This window comes from Rhizophagus irregularis, chromosome 15, assembly GCF_026210795.1.
Source record: "Rhizophagus irregularis chromosome 15, complete sequence".
Lineage (NCBI taxonomy): Eukaryota > Fungi > Glomeromycota > Glomeromycetes > Glomerales > Glomeraceae > Rhizophagus > Rhizophagus irregularis.
In genome coordinates, this window is record NC_089443.1 from 2,998,703 (window position 1) to 3,023,347 (window position 24,645).

The 24,645-nt window shown below is 28.2% G+C and overlaps 7 protein-coding genes across 7 annotated transcripts; 6 read left to right on the plus strand and 1 right to left on the minus strand.

Moving 5' to 3' along the window:
* Nucleotides 1-62: 62 nt before the first annotated feature.
* OCT59_007388 (uncharacterized protein) lies at nt 63-1,501 on the plus strand (the record flags this gene model as incomplete). The annotated part of the gene is made up of 5 exons (XM_066148344.1): nt 63-115; nt 184-604; nt 672-782; nt 912-1,221; nt 1,287-1,501. 5 exons carry the CDS (start codon nt 63-65, stop codon nt 1,499-1,501), a joined length of 1,110 nt encoding a protein of 369 aa, XP_065998666.1.
* Nucleotides 1,502-1,650: 149 nt separating this feature from the next.
* On the plus strand, nt 1,651-1,944 carry OCT59_007389 (uncharacterized protein; the record flags this gene model as incomplete). The annotated part of the gene is made up of 1 exon (XM_066148354.1): nt 1,651-1,944. The coding sequence occupies one exon, from the start codon at nt 1,651-1,653 to the stop codon at nt 1,942-1,944; it is 294 nt and encodes a 97-aa protein (XP_065998667.1).
* A 729-nt stretch (nt 1,945-2,673) lies between these two features.
* Nucleotides 2,674-3,012, plus strand: OCT59_007390 (uncharacterized protein; the record flags this gene model as incomplete). The annotated part of the gene is made up of 1 exon (XM_025324608.1): nt 2,674-3,012. One exon carries the CDS (start codon nt 2,674-2,676, stop codon nt 3,010-3,012), a length of 339 nt encoding a protein of 112 aa, XP_025185396.1.
* A 1,811-nt stretch (nt 3,013-4,823) lies between these two features.
* Nucleotides 4,824-5,826, plus strand: OCT59_007391 (uncharacterized protein; the record flags this gene model as incomplete). The annotated part of the gene is made up of 3 exons (XM_025324609.1): nt 4,824-5,137; nt 5,231-5,694; nt 5,762-5,826. The coding sequence occupies 3 exons, from the start codon at nt 4,824-4,826 to the stop codon at nt 5,824-5,826; spliced, it is 843 nt and encodes a 280-aa protein (XP_025185397.1).
* A 60-nt stretch (nt 5,827-5,886) lies between these two features.
* On the plus strand, nt 5,887-6,495 carry OCT59_007392 (uncharacterized protein; the record flags this gene model as incomplete). Its single annotated transcript, XM_066148374.1, has 2 exons — nt 5,887-6,106; nt 6,203-6,495. The coding sequence occupies 2 exons, from the start codon at nt 5,887-5,889 to the stop codon at nt 6,493-6,495; spliced, it is 513 nt and encodes a 170-aa protein (XP_065998668.1).
* A 2,106-nt stretch (nt 6,496-8,601) lies between these two features.
* Nucleotides 8,602-8,922, minus strand: OCT59_007393 (uncharacterized protein; the record flags this gene model as incomplete). Its single annotated transcript, XM_025324611.1, has 1 exon — nt 8,602-8,922. One exon carries the CDS (start codon nt 8,920-8,922, stop codon nt 8,602-8,604), a length of 321 nt encoding a protein of 106 aa, XP_025185399.1.
* A 5,785-nt stretch (nt 8,923-14,707) lies between these two features.
* OCT59_007394 (uncharacterized protein) lies at nt 14,708-15,277 on the plus strand (the record flags this gene model as incomplete). The annotated part of the gene is made up of 1 exon (XM_066148388.1): nt 14,708-15,277. One exon carries the CDS (start codon nt 14,708-14,710, stop codon nt 15,275-15,277), a length of 570 nt encoding a protein of 189 aa, XP_065998669.1.
* Nucleotides 15,278-24,645: the final 9,368 nt, after the last annotated feature.

A 24,645-nucleotide genomic window follows, 5' to 3' on the forward strand; every position in this document is an offset into this window, starting at 1 on the left:
AACCAACTAAAATAGCCACTGAAAATGTGTTAGACCACACAATTTTGTGTTGATTTTATATCATGCAGACATTCGGTGAAAACCTGAATAATTGGAAAGTACCATGGCCATTAAGGTATACACGTTTTTATTCTAAGAATTTATGTTATAATTTATTTATATTTATAAATTTTATTTTTATAGATACCCAATAGCATTGGCATTTAAAATAGTTGGTAGAAGTAGATCTATAGAGTTAGCTAAAGAATTAGGACCATTATATTCAGAATTTATTAATTTGCTGGATATTACACAGGAATTAAAAAACAAATTAGTTAAAGATCTCTATAACAATTGGATTTGTAATAAATGGATTTTAAGTTTTATAGATGCTGGAAGAATTCTTGAAAATCCAAGTATAATGCATATTATGACAACAAATAATTACACGGAAAGACTAAATCGTACAATTGAGTCTCAATATAGTGGTACAAGAACAGTTGTCAATTTTATTGAACGATTGTATGGCATTCAATTACTTCGAGAAAATTTAACAGATAAATGCAGCAATTTAAGGTTTGAAGCTGGACTTGCAACAATATTTGATATGCAAACAATTGAACAGGTATTGTCATTACTACATTTTATATTTATTTATTTATTTATTATAAAAATAGTTCTTTTTTTAATAGGAATCACAAGCTATGCATATCGCATCAGATAAATTGCGCAGAATAAATCATGGAAGATTATTATTTCTGTTGGATTACGTTAAATGCACTGATATTGATGATTATTTTTATGTAAAAAAGGGAAATAATCCATTTGCATTAGAATCTTCATATAACAATGAATTAATTCGGCTGGATAAGGATAATTTAAACTTGCTTATTCCGTTGCATAACAAGCTAATGGAATAGCACTTAAACAAGATCCTGGATTATTTGGAACATTATGAATATTATTTAATCAATATAAAAACAGGAGAATGTACATGTTTTGATTATGTATGGAATGGTCCATTCAGAGATGTCTGCAAACACTGTCATGCAGCGTCAATTTTTAAAGAATCAATTGGAGTTTCAGATCTATTATTGTTTAAGCAAGAAGTTAAAAAGGAGTTAGTACAATATTTTAAAAATAAGCAAAGAGTATTACCCACAGAATCAAAAAATCTAGTGATATATAATGGTGATGTTGAAGCTGCATATTCAGAAATAATTGATTTATATAAAACTCATGGTAGTATTTTAAAAAGAATTTAAGCTTAGTAGTTCTAATAAATTAATCTAGCTAATTTTATTTAGGTATATCGATATTTAAATCATACTCCCGACCAAATGAGAATAATAAAGATCCGTTCCAGCCTGTAGAACTTGATTATCATAAAGGTAATAATGGGGCACCTCCGAAATCATCAGCAAAACCAAGAAAACCAAATAGGATTCTTAAAACTACTGAACGAAATATTCCACCTTCTGAACAAACAAGAAGCACAAAAAGAATTAGAAAAAAATATTAGGGATGCAAAGGTATTATAAATTTATTAAAGTAATTAATTACAAATACGGTTCTTTCTAATAATACTTAATTTAGGAAAACATTAAAAATATCAAAAATCCATATAAACCTTTAACTGTATTACCCCTTCAAGACACTCAATCAACAATCATGCAATCTTATTCGCGAAATGACTATATTCAGCCTTTACTATCTGTTTTACAATCAATACAAACTTCCATTGATTTTTCTTATATATTATCTCCTACAAATTTACCAATTTCATTTCCTAGTACCGTACCGTACTATTCAAATTTTACGGTACCATCAAACAATTGTCCACCTGATCAAAATCCATATTCTCTTTCACCTACATATCTTTTTAATTCTAGCTCATTTGCTACATCTCATAATAGTAGTATAATTGCGTCCGCCATCCAGTACTTTGAATTTCTCAAGTTCTGATAATAGACAAGAAGAAAATAGACTTTACTATTATATTTAAAGAATATTAAAGCCTTTAAATGTTTTATAAAATTAATAAAGTCTGTTAAATAAGTTTTTTCCAATATACAACAAAAATAAAAAAAATAAAAAAAAAATTTTTTAAAATATCGGAAATGTCTATTAATTATCACTAATACTGTGCTACTTATCACATAATTTTTTATCACATTTCAGGTCAAGAAAAAAATATTTTTGTCATACATAATCATGCATATTTTGACCGGGTCAAGAAAGTAACATGAGAAGGGTCAAGAAGGTAATTTTTGCAGTACTTAAGGATAACGTTCAGAAAATTACTTTATACGATATTCCCTCCACATGGGTTCAACTCGATATTCTTTAGCATCTAGAGAAATGGGATCATGTGATTACTTTCAAGACTAAATGTCAGAAGAAATATTTAACGGTTACCGTTTCAATTAATTTCAACGAATAGGCAATGAACCTATAGAATCAAGAAGTCTGAATCGCTCTTTTAGGAGAACTTCCTATCTGATGGTACCCTGCTAACTGGAATCTTCAACAAAGAAAGGAAAGAGAATAATTTCAGGCTGTAGTGATGGACTTAATTGGAACTGTTACTACTTCAATGCTCTATCCCTCAGATATTTTCCAATCACCCATATATCCCATTTGGGATGCAAAGCTTTCAAGGTGATTCAAGAGAAAAGTACTCGCAAGTTCATCATGTATTATGAAAATTGGGCAGATTTGGATAAAATCACTAATACCAAGTTGAACTTGCAAGAATATGAAGGTGTTTGGATTAGGTATTTCTCTCCTCAACTATCTAAAGGTCGTAATCAATCACCAAGAAGTGGCCGTACTCAGAAGCAGAACCAAGACTTGGCTAACAAGATTGGACCAAATACTATAAATAACAAGAATAAGGAGGGCAAATCTAACAGAAAAAAACAAAATTCTTCTACTTTAAAGAATTTGAAGAAAGGTTTAAATGGTAGCGAAACTGGAAAACTTACATTGTTAGCAGAAATCAGGTCACTACTAAGAAGGCTTGAGAACTGATAGGAGGCCTGCTCGTCTTATAGTGACTATAGGTAGAATGTGAAAGACACTATATTGAACTTTGTATTTGTAGAATACTAATATTTTTTTAGTTTACCCTTATTTCTTTTTTTTTATTTTTTTACTCTGACTTTCTGTTGTTGCTCCTTTTTTTTTCTTTTTGTGTTCGAGTTCAGGTTTCGTATGCAGTAGCAGTAAGTTTTTGGGGCACTCATGGTGTAGACTGAAAGGAGAGCATCTCTCTAAGAAAGGAGACCTACAAGGTATACTTACTCCCCTAGCCTAAATCCTTCACTGACAGTGCACACATGGTTACTCCGTCATAAGTTAGCAAGTAGTTTAATTCTTAGTGTTTAATTAGAATTTTTAACTAGTTCTATGTGTATTGTATTAAAACTGGTTTTCATAAAAATCTTAATAAAGAATTATATACGTTGCAGCAAAATAAAAAAAAAATACTAAAATTTCACCAATATTATTATCAATCTAGCTTTTTGTATATAATAATGCTTTGCGGTTTCTAAATATAACCTATTTTGAATTTTAATTATTATATTTTCTGTAACAGAAAAAATTTGTTCACAAATTACATTTATTGATTGTATTGCCAAATAATCTCTCATCATTAATAAGAATATTAAAAACTCAGCAGAATGGACTTGTTATCAAAAGAAGTGCTGAAATATTTTCATCAACTGGTAAAATTAAATATTATTCTATTTCTGCAAAATCAGAGTTGACTGGTATAATGGTATTTGTTCTGTATTAGCAGTTACTTTTAATTAACATTTTTTTAGTTGGTAAAAATATTCTCATGATAATATAGAACTTTTTTATATGAAGAAATTTTAATTGTAGTCTTTAGATAAAATATGAAGAAATTTGATTTTTAAAGATATTTATCATATTGGTAGTTAGCTTACCTAATTTGAAAAGTGAAGTTTTGATTTCAGAATCTAATATTAATACAATAGTGATCACATTATCAAGAATTATTATAAGTCTTTATAAATATTTGAACAATATTAATTAAATTTTTGGATAACCATTTTTTTTATTTGATGATGATTAGGAACTTTGTAGCAAGGATCAAAAATGCTCATTGCTTTAATAAAATTTTCACTTTAAATAACATTAAAGAGTAGTTACTTAGAAATTATTCAAATAACAATTACTTCATCTCATTCTAACTTTTTTTTTGCAAGTCAAGGATTTATACACTTAAACTTTAAAGTTATTTGCTTGACTTTTGAAATTACTATTATATTATATTTATTTAATAAATAGTATTTAATACTAGAGTTACTTTGCTGAAACTTGAAGTTTACAATCGATATTGATTAGATATCGCAATGATATTATTATGATATCATTATGACATTTTGATAAAAAAATAGATTCAACATTGTTAAATTAGTCGTAACTGTATTTATTCGACATTGATTAGTTCAATATCTCTGCGATATCGCTGTGATCATTATGCGATATAAATATTATCACGTAACAGGACCCCGGAAACTTATAATTGAACTTCCGGGTAATCTCAAGGGTAAACTTCATATAAAAAAATTCTGACGCTCATATGATATACAGGATAAAACTTATAGGACAAAAGAGACAACTCTGATTTTTTTAGGGGTAAATGGTTTTGAAGTCACAAGGATACATATGGGTAAATTTATTATTGCGTAAAATCATGTCTGTACTAATAGATGGGTAAATCAAATATTATATAATCTACATATATATATATATATATCGTTAAATTGATTATCAAAAATAATCATCTTTTTTTTTCTCAAATAAAAAAAATGAGTGAACGAAATCCAAAAAGACGTAAAACTACACAAACTACACTTAATTTTGTACCAGAATTTTATACTATATCTATTCCTAAAAGTCAAACTACTAATATTCAAAAGCAAAAATTAACCAATAATGTACAAAAAAGTCTTTTTGATTTTTTACCAAATATAAGTACTAAAAAAAAACATTCTATTAAAGAAATTAATGTTAGTAGCGATGATAATTCCAATAGTAATGATGAGAATCAGTTTGAAAATAGTGAGGATGATGAAAGTAGTGATGATAGTGCGAGTAGTTCTGATTATGAATTAAATGATGAGTTCGTTAACTTTTCCCTAAATATTTGCTAAAAAGAAAAAAAATTGCGACGCAATAAATTTTTTCTTCAACTAATAACACCTAAACTTGTAAGATGTCAGTGTGGTAAGGAAGTTAAATTAGATAGAAAATATCGACCAAAAAATTTAATTTCTCATGCAAAAAGTAGTAATTGCCAAATTCGTAAAGATATGAGGTGTTATTTCTTTTTACAAATGTGGAAAGAATATTTACTACAATGTAATGAAATATATCAGAATAAATGGTATTTAATATCTAAAACCTGTATTTCCATGCAAAGTTTTAAGATATTTACTAGTTTAGCAGAATCCATGTTATTATTAATATTGGCATATAGAAAATATTATTTGACCTTTTCTTTTTTTTCTTGGGAACACGGTACTAAAGCTATTGAACATGTTTTTGGACTTGCTAGACAAATTGTACTAGATTTTACTTATTATGAATTTTATAAAATAATAAATAAAGTTATGTATAGAGATAAAATATTAAAGCTTGAAAATTTAATTAATCATCAAGATAAAACATCTGCACAAGGTATTATAATATTTATATATTATAATTTATATTAAATTTATATAATTAATTTTCTTTAATTATTTAGGTTATATTTTTGATATTGATGATAATATTTTATTTCAAAATGAAATTGAATTATTAAGATGCTAGCCAAGTGATGATGATATTGGTGATGCTATAAGGATAGCATATATTAACGTGTCTTCATTTATGAATTTACTTGGAATTAAAAAAATAAATCAAGAATCATTAAGATTAGTTGATAGTTCATCGGATTTGAATGAGAATGATAATGGCGAACACAATAATTTAGAACTAATAGAAGATCAAAATCAAATTGATAATGCAGCATCTGAGATTGTAAGGTTATCAAAATTAGATGAAAATTTGAAAATATTTGATACTATACGAAGTAATGATGATGATGAAAGTAATAGTGAAGGAAGTGAAAATGAAAATGAAAATAATACAATAGATGATTCACATTTAAATTTTATAAAAGCAACTGAAATCTAATACTTATTAGAGAATAATCAACCAACTTTCATTAATCCAACTGAAAAAGAACTGGAAGAAGAAATCTTTAGAAATAATAATTTACCTGATGTTTATCAAATTCTTAGTATTAGAAGATCTCATGATGCATATTCACGTTCGGATAGAATTCGTGGAATTAGACAACAGCCTGGTATTAATTTAAACATCGGTTCTAATGATAATGTTGATAGAAATACTGCAAATCATTTAATTACTCAATTAAATAGCAATGATTTAAATAGACAGACAGTCAATAATAGAACTAACAGATGGTTAGAATGAAAAAGAATGGAGAATATGATATCTAATCAAAATATATTAAATAGTTAAGTATAATAGGCAATAATTTATTATACAATTTTAAAAATAATAATAATTTTTTATTTTAGATATTAGCTGTGCTAATGTTTTCCAAAACAATCCTTTGGAAAAAGATGGATTTTTGATTATATTTTCTGACCAGAAATTATATATCAGAATAGTAATAACTATATATGAAAATATTAGTGGGAGACATGAATATATTTCACGTAATATCACAAATATTGATGCAATATCATATATATCATTAGTATCTTTATTTATTGATGTTTATAATGGATCATTTTTTACAAACAATTGCCAAATAGGTGGAAAATTATTTGCGCATATTATCCCTAAAGAAGTGATATATTATTTTGAAAAACCTGATACAATCACTTTTCAAAATAATTCTATACTTACTTTAAATGAAGAAGCTCTACGAATTTATAATTTTTTTAATAATTCTAATGCCCGTAAATAACTTACTTCAATTTTTCATAGTTAAAATAGTAATAATGTAAATGAATTTTAATATAAATAAAACTTAAATGTCACATTTATAGTAAAGGGTAAAATATATAATAAAAAAATTGAACTTTATACTATATAAGGGTAAAACTGATAAGAAAAGCATTGGGTAAACCATTTAGTAAAATTTTCGAATTTTGCCTGGGAGTTCAATTATAAGTTTCTGGGTCCTCATGTAACCATATCATAGTACTAATTCGACACTAACAATAAACAATAATTTTGTGATCCTTCTATATCGAAGTCAAATCCGGTCCAACCAATAATCTGGAGCAGTGATCATTAGTGCAGAATCACATTTTTTAGCAATAGATAAATACTTCTATCCCGCTCTATTTGTTTTCTAATTGTGGTACAGATGCGGTGCTCCTATTTTATGGAAACACATTGAGCTGTGATAAATCAAGTGAAAAGACAGATATATAACATCAGGCATAGTGTTAATAATAATCTAAATTCAGTTTTATCTCAATTATACCAGCAACTTAATTCCAATATATCTATGATAATAGACTCTGGTGCTGATCATTTCACTATAGCTATAATCAGATAAGCACCAAGGAATTATTTAGTAGCATTACTTGACGATCAAGCAAAATGGTAGAACTCTACCGATCTAACTAATCTGGAGCAGTGACCATCAGCTTGAAGGGTCACTTTTATATGACAAAAAAATATAGATTAACTAACTTATACTAGACATGTACACTGGTTTGTGCCAGCTGAATTTTTTACGAAAATATCGTACAATTCTTAAGGAGTGCTTTTCGGAAATTACGGGACTATTTTCTAGGGTTAAATTTAAACATATAAAGATATCCTATTGCATTTTTATTAGCTTCTATTTCACTTATTTCTCGATTAATATAACTATTAATAATCAAGAAGATCTTGAATTGTGCTTATATCCCATTCCAAATATAATAGTAAATAATAAATTTTTCCAAATGGCATTTTTCCAAATGTTACATCCATAAGATCTTGCATATTTTGATGCAATATTGTAAGAATGGGGTGGACATAGATTAAAGCTGCCACCTGAAATTATTTCCTAATTCCAAAATAATTTCGGCCAGAATTTTGTTTCCAAAACTAATTCTGAAATCCCGAAATTCTTCCGAAATCCCAAAATCTTTCTAAAACTCCCGAAATTGTCCGAAACTTCTGATTGGCCTATTATAAAATCACATGACTTTATAAATTTGCTAAAATTTTATCTGTATTTTAATTCCATAATTCTGGCTCCGTAGCGATCTTTCTGACACGTGTAGCTTCATTTTAAGCCTATGTTCACTTTGTATAACATTAGTGCATAAAGACGCATAATTTCCTTATATAGTATATATATTACACAAAGCGAACATAGGCTTAAATAGATCGCTATGGAGCCAGAATTATGGTATTAAAATACAGTTATAATTTTGGTAAAATTTTTAATTTTGGTCACGTGATTTAATAACAGCCAATCAGAATTTTGGAATAGTTTCGGCATTTTAAAATTAAGTATTTTTCCTAAATTAATTTTACCATTTCGGTTTCGGCAAATGGTAAAATTCCCTAATTTCGGGCGGCAGCTTTACCACAAATATCGATTTTCTCATATATCAGTTTTAATTCCTCCACCAAATCAAATAACAGCCCAAATGAATCTTTAAGTGTCTTTTTTTTCTTGCTTTGATTCAATGCTGTTTTATTTGTATTGCCATTAATAGATGGGGGTGGTCTCGGATGAGACTCCATCGCCATACCGAGTTTTTTCTGAATAGCTATTATATCTTTCTTCTTATATAAAAGTACTTCATATAAAAGTTCTTCATGTAGTTCATTATATAATTGAGCATCGTCTTGATCAGAATTATTATTAGTATTGCTTGTCATGATTGTGTTTATCTCTGGTTAGCATATATTCAAATTTGTGTTCAGAATATTGATCATCAACCCAGAGCGGTAATCGCCAGTTCAGAAGACTTTTTACTGGACCACGTATTGTGAAACAAAAAATAGGCTAATCATATAATAGGTCTGTGCATCATATTAATTTTTGCATATAACGAAAAGAAAATATATATGCTAAGTCCCTCTATTTTTTTTTCCAAACAAATGTGAGAAAATGTGAAAGAGTGTCTAGTTGTAACACAGGACCTACTGTAAAAGTAAATATTGATGGCAAAAGCATATGTTATGAAGGGCTGAAGGACTCGCAATTTCAAGATCGTCAGGCATAGAATCAAGTTTGTGTCATTTTGGTAGATCTACATGTGAAAAGGTATGAGGATTCCATTTACATGTGCTTTTGTCTTAACATCTTCGGCCATAGAATTTTTAGTATTATACAACAATACTAATTACGCCTCATACCTCCTTATCTTTTTCCAGCAAGATATAAAGCATAAAGGGTATGTAGAAGTTCAATCAACTTTCTGCCAAAAACTTTTCCAGAGAAAATAATGCAAATAAGGTATGTATATACCAGAAGTTGTGTATGTATGGGGACAAGTTTTCTCACTATGGGCTCTTGTATTTTAGAAAACGAAATATAGGCAATATTATTGACTTCAGATTTAAACTTTACGATAAATCGGATGACGAAATCTTCATAATTAAAATAGCCAGTCAAAGATGCCATACCCACCATTAAAAAAGGAATGGAAACACTTTATAAGCAGGTTCCTGATGAGATTAAGCTTTGTGTTGATAATCCAAAAGAGCTGACGACAGAGTTGAAACCAAATGATATGATTTTTAAGCATTTTAATATCAATCATATCAAAGAGGGTCTCATCCTCATATACCCTGTCCTAAAGCTTCCCAGTAGTTAGATTTTTTATCTATATTCCATTATCATACCATGTAATAGTTTTTATGTATTTTAGGCTGGCTACTGGCAACGTTTTTTATTTTATAATAAAGTATTATTTTATCGAACGTATATGAGAAATAGATCACATGAAATGATACAATGCCTGTGCGATATAAAAACCTATATTAACACTTGCATTCCCACCAGAAATAAAAACTCTATTCCCCTCTGAACGTAACACTATTTTTTACCAAGCCAAATATTCCTATAAAAATGTAATGCTATGTCTGAAACTAGTACACCTTATACTCCAGCTTCCACCTCCACTACTGTTGCTGGAAATGAGACAGTTACGCTAATGGACAAAATTAAGAAAGATGATACAGTCAAGCTTATAGAATTTTTGCAGAAATAGGAGAACTTAGGACTTAACAAGCCAGCTATTAAAATCTTAGAGAATGAAGAAGTTAACGGCCTGGACTTCTTTGACTTAATTCAGAAAGAGCTTGAACGTCATGGAATGAAATTGGGGCTAGCTAAGAGGCTCGTGAAGTTTGCTAAGGAGTGTAAGGATAAGAAGTTGAGAGCTTTTTCAACATATAAAACAAAGAAAGATTTAAGAAAGGTGTTACGCAAATATGAAATCAATAGCAGTAAAATAACAAAAATTCCGCCTTTTGAGCCAAAACCTGTGGAAATTGACAATAAAGACGAAGAGCTTGAGCAGTGTATAACAGAAATAAAGCGCAGGATGGGAATTATAAGTTCAGCAACCAGTAGGAATGAGGCTATGTGTTGCAAGTATATTTTCCAATATTATATGCATCCATCTATATTGCCAAAAGAATCACTGAGAAAGGAATTACCATGAACCTCCAGTTCGAAGTTGTAGGTAATGAAGCATCAGGCCGAGTTGATTACGCAATCAAGAAAGTAATAGATGTCGTCAATGAGGAGTTGGTAGCCATAATAAAGGGAAAACAAAAGGATTTGGTGGCGGAATTCATGTAGAACATAATGCAACTCAAAAGCTCTCACCATTGTCACCGATACCTGCCACATATCGGCAGACTAAACTCATACTCAGTTTAATATTATGCTTGGTTTAGATTTTATTATCTCTTAACTTCTCGCTCTCTTTCATTTATATCTCTTACATTCTCATAATTTCTCTTATAAACTGCGAGAGTTCTCTTAACTTCTTATTTCAATTCATATAATAATTAAACTGGGATAATTTCCCTTACTTTACTTCTCTGGACTTATACTATAATATTAATTAATTCTCAAGCGTACAATGAGCATATTCATATTTGAATAACTTTTAATAATTAATATTTTAATATTATTTTATTTGAGCCAAAAATTGACTGCGGAATTCCTAATGAATCCCACTTGTATTTATACATGTTAAGAAAATTATTTCTACTATCTACTATTCTTTTTCTATTAAAAATTTTAAGAAAATAATAAGAAATAAAAGATGTATTATCATATGACTTTCTCGTGACTAAACTAAACTATAAATATTATTTATCGGTTAATTATTTACCCATCGGCTAATTATTTATCCATATTATATTTTGATGTTAACTAATTATTACTATCTGATATTAATTTCTGTGTAATCTATTCCATATCTTTAGTTACACCATATAAACACAAGGAAAAGAAAGCATCTGTAGTATTTGATGATGAGTTTGACTATCTCTATAGGATTGTGACCATAAGTAGAGCTTTTCAGTCCTTTATGTGATTTTTTTTTATCAATCATTCGCATATACTAACTCATGTCTTTTTTTGTTTAGCCTTAGACTGGTACTTTCTCATGTACACATCAGAAAGGATTTATTGCTCGAAAGATGACTATCATATAGTACTTAACGAGAAAATAATAAAAGATAATACGGAACTTTGCTGTAGCGTTAAAAAAGTTATGGAGGTAATCATTGGCTTATTGAAGGATAGGGTCAAAGTTGGTGATTCTTCAGATAAAAAAAGAGCAAGGACTAGAGTTCCGAATGGGTCAGGTCAGATCAGGTTAATTGATAAACTTGACCTGAAATTTTTTTTTAAATCAGGTCAGGTCAGGTTATATCAGATTATCTGTTTGACCTGACTTGAATTGAAACCTAAAAATTTTGGGATTTTTATTAAAATATCAAAAAAAAATGGTGCAAACCATTTTTTTTTTGAAATATTACGATTCACATTTTTATATTAAAATAGTATAAAAAGGTGAATCGCAATACCGCAACTAACTTTTTTTATATAAAATCAATATAAAAAGTGAATTCTGATACTGCAATTCACTTTTTATATATAAAATCAATATAAAAAAGTGAATTCTGATACCACAACTAACTTTTTTTATATAAAATCAATATAAAAAGTGAATTTTGATACCGCAATTCACTTTTTATATATAAAATCAATATAAAAAAGTGAATACTGATATCACAACTCACTTTTATTATATAAAATCAATATAAAAAGTGAATTATAATACCATAACTCACTTATATAAAATTATAGTTTCAGGTCAACAGGTCATTTAGGTTATATTGATGTTACAACCTGAACTGATATTGAATTACAATTGATAAACCTGACCTGATAAATTCAGGTCAACCTGTCAGGTTACCTGAATTTGGTCAACCTGTTCGAAACTCTAGCAAGGACAAAAAAATTTATTAAGGAATGGGTATTCGCAGTCATTAGCCTAGACATCATGTATCACAGGCTACGTTCCAAACCTTTGTATTTATTTTTTGTATGTATTAATAAAGCAATTTTACATTTACCATATACATGTAACATTGAATAATTCTTTCGTATATAAAAATATTATCTATCATGTCATCTGATCTTAAAGTATTGATCATTGAACTTGAGGCTAAGATAACTGATGAGAAAGCTAGGTTTGAAGTTTTGATCACTAAACTAAAGCAGGATCAGGCAGAAATAGATGCTAGAATTTTAAAACTAAAGCAGGATCAGGCAGAGAGAGAAGCTAAGAAAAATCGCAAATTCCAGATTAGATATATCCAGATAGCTAAGAAAATTCTTAATGAGGAACCTATTATCAAATATCGTCTTCCTTTCTTAAATGGATTAGAGCTTGATGCTTTCTTTCAAAAATATCGAATTGCATTAGAGGTGTAAGGGCTTAGCATCAACTTCATAACACTAGCTGGTATAGGATGTTAAAAAACTCGAAGATATTGTTAATTGTGATCAGAAAAAAATGATGCATATATCAAGATAAAGGAATTTCCCTTCTTGAAGTATGGTACAATGAAAAACCAGAAATTGTTATTCCTAAAAGGATACAAAAAATTAAGGAGTTTGTTTATCTAATATCCAAAAGTTTTGATATTCAGACTATATTCTATAAAACATTAACCCCTGAATATCTAGATTGGCATACCAAATTAAGTGGGTTACCAAGCGGTTTGACAGATAAAATTTGCTTCAAATTATATAAAAGATATAAGAAAGAAACTGGTCATGAACCATGGTAATTACCAAAAGCTGTGAAACAAACCTCAAGCCTCTAATTTTGAGCCCATCACTTTCGAAGCCAGATCTGATCCAGAATTAATTATCAAATCCATCTTAGAGCACTTCCCATACTTGAAATTCTGAAATAGTTTTAGGGGGATTGATAATTATAATTTTGCATCACTTCAGCCGTAGAGCTACCACTCCTATTTGCATTTGCAAATGAAAACAAATTATTGGATTATTAAGGTAAATGGTATAGGAATGGAACAGAATATTGTCTTACTTGCTTCACTTCAAGCAATAAAATCAAGTTCGTGATCATAACATACTAGAAATTTCTTCATATACAGTGGGCTGTATTTATTTTTTTTTATCATTCGCGTGTATTAATAAAGTACCATCACGCGATATATAAAATAGTAATGTGATCACGGGCCACGATTACTTTTTTTATATACAGTATTGTAAAAGTTTTTCTGGATAAATTTTTTAGCGATTTTTTTACTTCAATTATGATTGGTTATCTATCACGTGCTACAAAATTTTATATTCATGTTGGCACGTCCGCCGTGCCAGGACCTGGAAAACTATATATAAAGGTTACCGCCAAAAAATCAAAAAAAAATAGGAGTGCGAACCATAATATGATTGGTTGTTTTGCTGTTTACTCACATGTTTCTATTTTAAATATAGTAACGCAGGTCGAAAAGTGAAAAATCGAGGCAATCGGTCGCCATCAGGCAGTTTTCTAACTTTTGATCCAGTGATCAGAAAAGAATGAAATATAGCTCATTGGAATCGTCTCAACAAGACGAATCTAATGGTAGTAAAATCGCATCTCTAGGATTAATAGTTAATAAAAAATTAAATAAAATATAAATGATACATTTTTATTTTTATATTTTACTTAATTTCTCATCAAGTATTAATCCTAGAAATGCGATTTTATTACCATTAGATTCGTCTTGCTAAGGCGATTCCAATGAGCTATATTTCATCCTTTTCTGATTACTGAATCAAAAGTTAGCAAACTGCCTGATTATGACGGCATTTAGCGAAAATGCCAATCGGCGCCAATCGGTCACCAATCAGTCACCAATCAGCTACCTGATTGGTGACCGATTGGTGCCTGATTTTTCACTTTTCGAACTGTGTAATAGGGCCAAGAAAGGAAAGATTTTCACAAAAAAATTCTTATTGTTGCGAACCAACACGTGACTTTTACTAATTAATTTGGCGGTGACCTTTTTGAAAATTAATTATAGCCTCGAATCATGTTTGGCGGTAACTCCTATTAGAAGTTTTTCAGATCCTGCTGTGCCATCTTATTTTTCATAAAATTACGGTACTAATACAATGAAGCGTAAGCTTACAGAATATCAATATGTTTGCCAGCATTTGACAGATAGTACATTGGTTGCAAAAAATTTTTACTCGTATTTTGATTATACTTCCTTATCGGATGGCATAGATGCACTTCAGAATATATTAAAATCGTTACGTGACGATGCTAAATTTCGTAACATTGCTGAGGGATATTTGAAGCGAGACAATTTTTTTAGGAACGATAAGATAGATTTTTATTTTATGAGAAAGGAGAGAAAGATGAAGGAGAAGAGGACTACAGAGAAAACGTTAACTATGGCGAACGAAAGAAACGATCTGGCAACTGACATCGTTCACAATAATTTACTTAATAGTTTAAATAAAGTAACAAATAATTTAGAAGAGAACGAAGATGATGCTAAATCAAGTACACCTCCTGTCAAAGTCGATAATAACAGGAATACACAGGCAAATAACTTGCCATGTTATCTTGATCAAATTCCTCTTCACGCTGAATATTCACATATAGTTATATACCATACACTATTATTTGAAATATTCTACTGGCAATTGATACTTCATGTGAAAATGGAAATCTAATCTGATCCTGCAATGTGGAATCTACTATGATTTAAAAATAAATTTTGGTGAACTAATTTTAACATTTTTTAGGTTTTGATTGAGTTCGAAGACTTATATTCGCTTTCTGAAATGAAAGCATTAGTAATTGATATTGAAGCTTGACACAAAGACACAAATGCAAATTTACGATCTTTGAAATGTGACGTTGAACAGTGTATAAATGGAAGCGTAAGTTACGAAAGAACCATGTGGGAGAGGATAGAAATGGAACTTAATAATGTAAATGTAGAAAATCTTGGATTTGATCATCGATATGTTCGGAGTCAACCTCAATATCAAATCAGAATCTTTCCATGAAATATCTAGAAATCATTTTGCGATATTTTTAAGAACCATTTCAAAAATATAAGTTGGATTAGAATCATGTTATATTAGATATTTGTAAAGATTTTATTCAGAAGAAAGAATCAAAGATTAATGAAGATGAGGATTTGGGTAATATTGATTATAGAAAATGGATAGATCATTTCAAAAAGCTTAAAAAAATAACAAAACAGATGTTAGAGTTATTGTAAGTTTATTTTTTTTCATACAGGAATAATGTTTTAATTTGCTTAGAAATCACCAAAATACAAAGCATATATAAAGAAGGAAAAACCAATAAATGAAGGGTCATATGTTTGCAAGGTACTAGCACCATTGATAAACATAGTGATGAACAATTTACCAGAAAAACCAGTAGTATGGGATATATAGTAAGCTTGATTTGAAAAATGCTACCTTTTAACTATCATATACAGTATATAATTATTTTTTTTCCTTAAGGGAGAAGAAGGAAGTTCAGCTAGTGCCATACAAAAAGATTCTCATAAAATTGCATGAAGAGCTGATTATATGGTAGTAGTACAGTTATGAAAAAATGTTGAACTGGAAGTTGTATATCTCAAAACTGGTAGACCTAATTCCACTCAAGATAAGCAACTTCATGATCATAAAAAATTAATATGTTTTTCCAAAGATTCTAATAATACTACAAGAAATGTATTAAAACTTAAAAAAATATTTAACCAATTATCGAAGAGGCAAAATTTAACTATATTCACAATTAATATCGTGGGTAAATATATTATATATGTTATTTCTTTATACTATACATAAAACTGAAATTGGTTGATTTTGACCTCCAAAATGGTTGAAATGGTCAAAATGATTTCGACTTGAGCCCCTCCAAAAGTCGAAATGGTCGAAATTATATCATAGTCATATGATTTTATAGTAAACAATAATATTAAAATTCAAAGTTAACGAACCCCACATTCAGGATTCAATTTTTATGATCTTTACACAGTTGGATTCAGCTCATCAAGAGGATTCCAATGATATGTATTTCATATCTGTACCATCAATATTGACGGAGTTATTCACGTTTAAAATTTGGTATTAAATAGTCTTATAATTTTTATAGTAAGCAATAATTTTAAAATTCAAAGTTAACGAACTCCGCATCCAGTGATTCGATTTTTATGATCTTTACGCAGTTAGATTCAGCTCATCGTGAGGATTCCAATGATATGTATTTCATATCTGTAGCATCAATATTGACGGAGTTATTCACGTTTAAAATTTTATATTAAATTATAATTATAAAAATCATATGACTATGATGTAATTTTGACCATTTCAACTTTAATTTCGACTTTTGACCTTCCCAAGTCGAAATATTTCTACTTTTGAGCTTTAATTTCAACTTCATGTATAATTATAATATATATATATAATATATGGTAATTTATTTATTAATAAGCTTTTTTGCAATTATTTCACTATCTAGTAGTCCAATTTCAATGAATTTTATTTTATTTTATAAAGCATAAATGGGGCTACAAAACAAAAAAAATTTATGTAAATTGGATTATTAGATAGCAAACTAATTGTATTATAATATATATATATTAATATAATATATTATATATTATATATATTTTTTTACCGTTGGATCTGGCATGAGCGTAATCATGTGATTTCTGATATGCCTCTAATAATATCTAATATATTTGCAAAATATAATAGCTTTATTGCTATTAAATTCTATAGAGATTTTGATATTATTGATAAAACTATTATTCTTTATTATATTTATTAATATTGGAAGCTAAAATTACAATTCAAAAAAAGCAGAAATTATTACATTATATATTGTGAGAGTATTTTAATTAAAACAAATTGTTCTTAATACAGGTCAAAATTGAAGTGAAAAATTAGGCAAATTGGTAACTGATTGGTATTTTTACCAAATACTATTACTATTTACCAATCAGTCACCAATTGGATATCTGATTAATGACTGATTGATAACTAATTGATATCTGATTTTTCACTTTTTGACCTGTATAACAAATTAACTTTTATTTTAGTAAATACAGTATGCTATTAATATATATTTTATATTAGTTATAATTATTAATTTTATTTTATTTTAATAAAATTAGTTTTTAAAAACTTACATTTTTTACAATTAATTTTAAATAAAATTAAATATTATACTTAGCCAAAAAAATAAAATTATTTATTTCTCATAAAAAAAATTTGCTAAATTTGACCTAACTGTCTGGAAAAAAAATTTATTTTTCAATAAAAATTTAACTGATTCCTAGAAGTTGATTGGTTGATTTAATAGATTTTTTGCTCAGTCATAAGTGAAAAAAAAATTATTTTTTTATGATTATGATTGGTCAAAACTAAAATCACATGACTAAATAAAATAAATTTTTTTATTTTTTTTTAACATTTACATGACCCATCCGATTATGAGAAATGAATAATTTTATTTACTTGGCCCTATAAAAAATGATTTATGTATAAAATAACAATTGATTTTTTTATTTACAAGTTTTTACAATATCATATTTTTTTTTAAAAAAAAATCTTTATAATGCAATTTAAAAGTATCAAGATATTCAGATTTATAATAAACCTAATATTGCTAGTGCTCCTAACAGATTGGTTCAGACCGGATTCAGCTTAAATCTGATCCGATCTGATTTTTATTTTAATAGATCTGATCTGATCTGAATCTGATCAGATCTGGTTCAATCTGATCCAATCCGAACTGTTCAGATCCATTTGAATCCGATTTGAATCCCCGATCCGAATCCTGTTCGGATCTGGTTCTGTCCTAAAAAACCAAAAAAGGAAGGGAATGTTAATTACGTTCCCGCAAAAGAAAAAAAAACAAAAAAAAGAAACGAAGCTTTACCATAGTGCTTTTAATCCTGGTCGTTCAGCTTCGTCTCACGTCCAGGTTTCCTAAAAAAAGAAAGGGAACGTTAATTAAGACGTTCCCTTAATAAAAATAAAAAAAAAAACAAAAAAAAGCGAACTTATCATAATTCGTTCTTTTTTTGAATCCCTGTCGTTCAGCTTCATCTCACGTCCAGGTTTTCTAAAAAAAAAAAGGAAACGTTAATTACGTTCCCTTAAGTAAAAAAAAATAAAATAAAATAAAAGAAACGAACTTACCATAGTTTGTTCTCTTAAATCCTGGTCGTTCCTTCGTCTCACGTCCAGGTTTCCTAAAAAAAAGAAAGGGAACGTTAATTACATTCCCTTAAGTAAAAAAAAATAAAATAAAATAAAAGAAATGAACTTACCATAGTTCGTTCTCTTAAATCCTAGTCGTTTCTTCATCTCACGTTCAGGTTTTCTAAAAAAAAAAGAAAGAGAACGTTAATTACGTTCCCTTAAGTAAAAAAAAATAAAATAAAAATAAAAGAAACGAAGTTCGTTCTTTTTTTTAAATTCTGGTCATTCCTTCGTCTCACGTCCAGGTTTCCTAAAAAAAAGAAAGGGAATGTTAATTACGTTCCCTTAAATAAAAAATAAAAAAAAATAATAAAAAAAAGGAACGAACTTACCATAGTTTGTTCATTTTTTTTAAATCCTGGTTGTGTCGTTAGGCTTCGTTCGTCCAGGCTTCCTACTAAAAAAGAAGAGAACTGTTAAATACGTTCCCTCAAGTAAAAAAAACAAAAAAAAAGAAATGAACTTATCTAGTTCGTTTTTTTAAATCTTGGTCGTCCGGCCGTTTCAAGTCCGTTTGTCCAGGAAAAGTTTTTTAAAAAAAAAATTTTTTTTTTATTTAAAAAAAAATCTGATCTGAATCTGTTCAGATCAGATCAGATTTTCTTGTGTTATGATCTGATCTGATCCGAAATTGATTGGATCAGATTTTTTTTAAATCTGATCTGATCTACAGATCAGAATTTTGAAAACTGAACCAGATCTGACTCAGATCAAATCTGCAGATCCAGATCAGATCAGTTTTTTTCAGAGCACTAAATATTGCTATAATATTCCTATATTTTTAAAATAATATAAAGAAGATTTTAAAAAATCCTACTACTTACTTATAAAATAAATTACTTTTAGACTTAAGGTAAAAATCATATATAAAATTCTTTACAGATTCTATTATAAAAGGAAATTTTATATTATATTATTATGATTTTTTTTTTTTTAACTTATTAACTAATAGAATTTAATAAGAAAAAAGTAAGGTAAAAATCATTAGTAAAGGACTAATTTTTTACAGTGACCTTTATTATAAATAAGTGAGATTCTAATTTTAATTATATAGCAATATTACATTTAGAAGACAATTTAATAAATTTACTAATTTTTTTTGAATAATAAATAAATAGTATAATGAACTTTAGTTTAAATTTCATAATATTGTTATTTATAATAATATGATAAAAACAAATAAATATAAAATGGTATTAAGTTTATTTGTTGAAATTGATAACAATTTTAAAATAAAGTCTGTTTAAGTTATTTATTTACAAACTTATCATTTGTTATATATTTACCATATTATAAAAATATAAAAAAAAAAGCTAAAGTTTATTACATAATAATATAGTTCAGAATTTTATTAAAGATTTTTTAAGTATTAATTTGAATTCCAATACAATGAAATGTTTATAAAGTATGAGTCATATTGATTTTATTTTGAAAAAAACTTTTTTTTTAATATAAATTATGGATAAGATACACAATTTTAAAAGTATTTTGAGTTAACTCAATGAATTAAATCCATTAATGCCATTTTAAAAAATATAACTTTATTAAAGTAGTTAGTAAAAATCATTAAGATAAAAAGTACAATATAATTAAATTAAGGAATATTATAAGTTAAATTCATCAACTGATTTTCTATTAACATATAATATGATTTTAAAAATATTGACTTTATTTTAAAGGATTATTTAGTACCTATTCTATTATCACTTTATCAACATTTATATCATACTATGTAATAATTCTTAAAGATTCAACTTTGTTTTGTGCATATATATATATTATCAATTAAGAAATGTCATGTTAATATCAGTATTAGGTTTTTCTTCAGTCTAGTAAAGCTATTTTTCATATGAGGTTTATTCATTTATATTAGTATAAATCAATATCAACTAAAATAACTAATTATATTATAGTTGCTCAAAAAAAATAAATATTATACCACCAAAACTTTATATTATATTGACCAAATTCAAACTGCAAATATTTATATGTCAAATATTAAAAAAAAAAGTTAATAATAAAATTGAGCTTTGGTTCTCTAATGTCAATAGCAAAGACAAGTGTTTAGCTGCTGTAACAGAAGGTATTACATCAGAATTGATCAGACTTCTTACACAATTCATTATGAATTATCATCATAATACTGGATTAAATATAAAGGAAGTTCACATTTTAATGATAAAATTCAAGAATTTTCCTATAATTACCCGTGATTAAAGCTCCGAACGGTTCGGGCTAAACCGGGGAACCGATCCGAAACCGGCTCAAAATTCGGTTCGGTTCGGTTCGGGTATTAGAACCGAAAAACCGGCGGTTCGGTTCGGTTTAATCCGATTTTTTATAAAAATGCGAAAAATCGAATAGCCGGCCATCTAGTGATCGTACAAAGTCGAGCCATATATCATTGGATTCGTCTCGACGAGACGCGTCGAATGGTGGTAAGATCAGGTCTCTAGCATCGATAGATCACACGTTAACCCACGCTAAATGATTTATAAATAATTGGAATTAGCAAGCTATATATCGGTGCTAGAGACATGATCTTAGCACCATTCGACGCGTCTCAGTGAGACGAATCCAATGAATATAAATTCGTTCGTGTACGACCACTGGATGGCGAATAATATCAAGTTTCGCATTTTTTTAAAATTTTCGAGCGTTAAAAATTAAAAATTCCGATACATGAATTTATTCGTCGTCCAATGGTCGTACAAATATGAAATAGGACTCATTGGATTCGTCTCAATGAGACGAGTCGAATGGTGGTAAGATCACGTCTCTAGCATCGATAGATAGCTTGCTAATGCCAATTTTTTATAAATCATTTAGCGTGAATTAACTTACGATCTATTGATGCTAGAGACATGAACTCACCACCATTCGACTCGTCTCATTGAGACGAATCCAATGAGTCCTAATTCATATTTGTACGACCATTGGGCGACGAATAAATTCATGTATCGGAATTTTTAATTTTTAACGCTCGAAAATTTTAAAAAAATGCGAAACTTGATATTATTCGCCATCCAGTGGTCGTACACGAACGAATTTATATTCATTGGATTCGTCTCACTGAGACGCGTCGAATGGTGCTAAGATCATGTCTATAGCACCGATAGATAGCTTGCTAATTCCAATTATTTATAAATCATTTAGCGTGGGTTAACGTGTGAGCTATCGATGCTAGAGACCTGATCTTACCACCATTCGACGCGTCTCGTCGAGACGAATCCAATGATATATGGCTCGAATTTATACGATCACTAGATGGCCGGCTATTCGATTTTTCGCATTTTTATGAAAATCGGATTAAACCGAACCGAACCGCCGGTTTTTCGGTTCGGTTCTTACGGATTTCGGCTCTAATCCGAACCGTCTATAATCCGGACCAAACCGACCCGTTCGGAGCTTTACCCGTGATAGCCATTAGTTGTAATGGAAGAACATAATATTCTGAAAATATCAAATCCAGAATATTACAAGCCAAAAGGTCATCCTCTGAAATGATATAAATCATCAAGAGAATAATAATCAACATATATCTTCATCTTCTAAAACCTGCTGACTTAGTTGATAAAGAAAATAATAACTAAACTTTAGTTGACATGGTAGATTTAGTAGGCAATATTTTAAGTGGGATTTGAAGTTCAGTTTAATGTAAAATATTTATTGGTTGTGTATTCTTGATTTCTTGTATAATCTGAAAAAAAACTTGAAAATTAATGATTACTATTGGACGCAATTCATGCAATGATTTACTATTTGCCGCAGTCACACAATAAAATTCACAGTATGATAATTTTAATAATAATACAAAAATTTTTGGTATAGATTTTTTTTAAACTAACTAAAAATAATAGATTATAAAGATTTGTTTTTAATTCTTATAAATTTCATCCTTAATCTTTACAAGACTTATTTATCTAATTTTATTTATTTATTTTTTTTATTTTCTATTATTTTTGGCTTACAAAATCATATGAAAATATGATATAAATATGACATAATTCTATCATAATAATTTGGAAATTATTTTATTTATTTTATTTCGATATTTTTTTTACAAAAATATATACGTATAATCTAATCTTTTATATATAAACTCCAAATTTTAATGATATAATCGACATCTTATAGCTAAACGTATTACAAAACGTATTACACACTATAGTCGTTACACCGTTAAAATTGGGTACCAAAAAAAAATTTTTATTTTAAATTAGTTTCCGGAAATAAGCCGTACCAGATTTTAGTTATGCTTTTAAACTGCGTATGGATTAGCTTTTATTATCAGTTATGCAAAAAATATCGATCTTGGTAGGCTAAATGTATTACATGTTACAATAAAACGTGTTACACGTTACAGTCGTTACACCGTTAAAATTGGGGTACCAACAAAAAAATTTTTTTAATTAGATTTCGGAAATAAGCAGTACCAGATTTTAGTTATGTTTTTAAACTCCGTATGATTGATCTTAATAGGTTTGAGGTATGCATCTTGCATATTGTTACCATATAGGTCTGTCAAGAAGACAATATCAAGATCAATCAATAAAGGGAATAAGAGAGAAATATTAATAGGAGAAGGGGCATATTTATGTATCCATTGGTCGATTTACTTATTATGACTAGCATAATAATAAAATTTTCGTAAAATAACGGGAGTTTATTATAAAATTGCATGAACGGTCCATCAAACTAACAATATTAACCCCTAAGGCTAAACTATTAATCATCCTATAATAAGTTCTATATAAATTCTAAAAACTCAACTCTAAATATAATGCGGCATGATCAGTATATAATTTTAATTCATCATTTTTAATTATTCCTTTATCACTAAGATTACTTATTAATTTTTTATCTAATAAGATATAATCCAATCGACTTATATCTTTATAAGTCATTACATTTTTATCCTTTTTTCGTAAAGCAAAAATGTCTATTAATTTAATCTCGTTAACTAATTTTTTTATAAGAATTGATTCAGGTTTAGAAATTTTATCTTTCCTTGTTGATTTTCTATCTTGAGATGGATTAAATGCAGCATTTTGATCTCCCATCACTATTATTCTTTCATTTTCTTTAATTCCTTTATTTACCCATTCTAAAATTAAATCTTTTAAATTATCAACTTTTGTACATGATTTAATGTTTCTTTGATTGGTTTTACAATATAGTTGAATGATTCTTAAATATGTGTTATTAATTTTAAATCTTATCATAATAGCTCTACCGTCATTATCACTTTCAATACTTTCAAAGTATTGTTCTAATGCTTTATTATAGATAAATGCGGTACCACTACTGCGAGATGATGACGTTTTTGAATAGTTCCAATGGGTCTTATATCCAAAATATCGTTCATATATTGATTTAGGATTAATTTTTTCGGATTTTATCTGCTTTTCTGATATCTTTGTCTCCGAAAGTCCCACCAAATCACAATTTTTTATGATCTCAAAACCTAACCACGCGTTTTTACCCATATCGCATAATCCTCTTGCATTTAAAGTCAACAATTTTAAAGAAAACCCTTCATTCTTAGGAGGAGCGATATAATTGTAAAGTGAATTCGGTATATTTGATATGCAGATAAATACCATAATAATAACGTCTCTGACGCCTCTGGTAAAAATGAGTTGAAAAAATCTCAAAAAAAAGGATATAAGAAAAAGAAATGTGAGAGAAATGTGTTTTATAAGGATGATTAGTAGTTTCATTGTTAGATTATGAAAGAAAAAGATTAGAATGAAGAGAAAAATTTTTTTCAAAAAAAAAGGATACCTCGAATTCGAATCCAA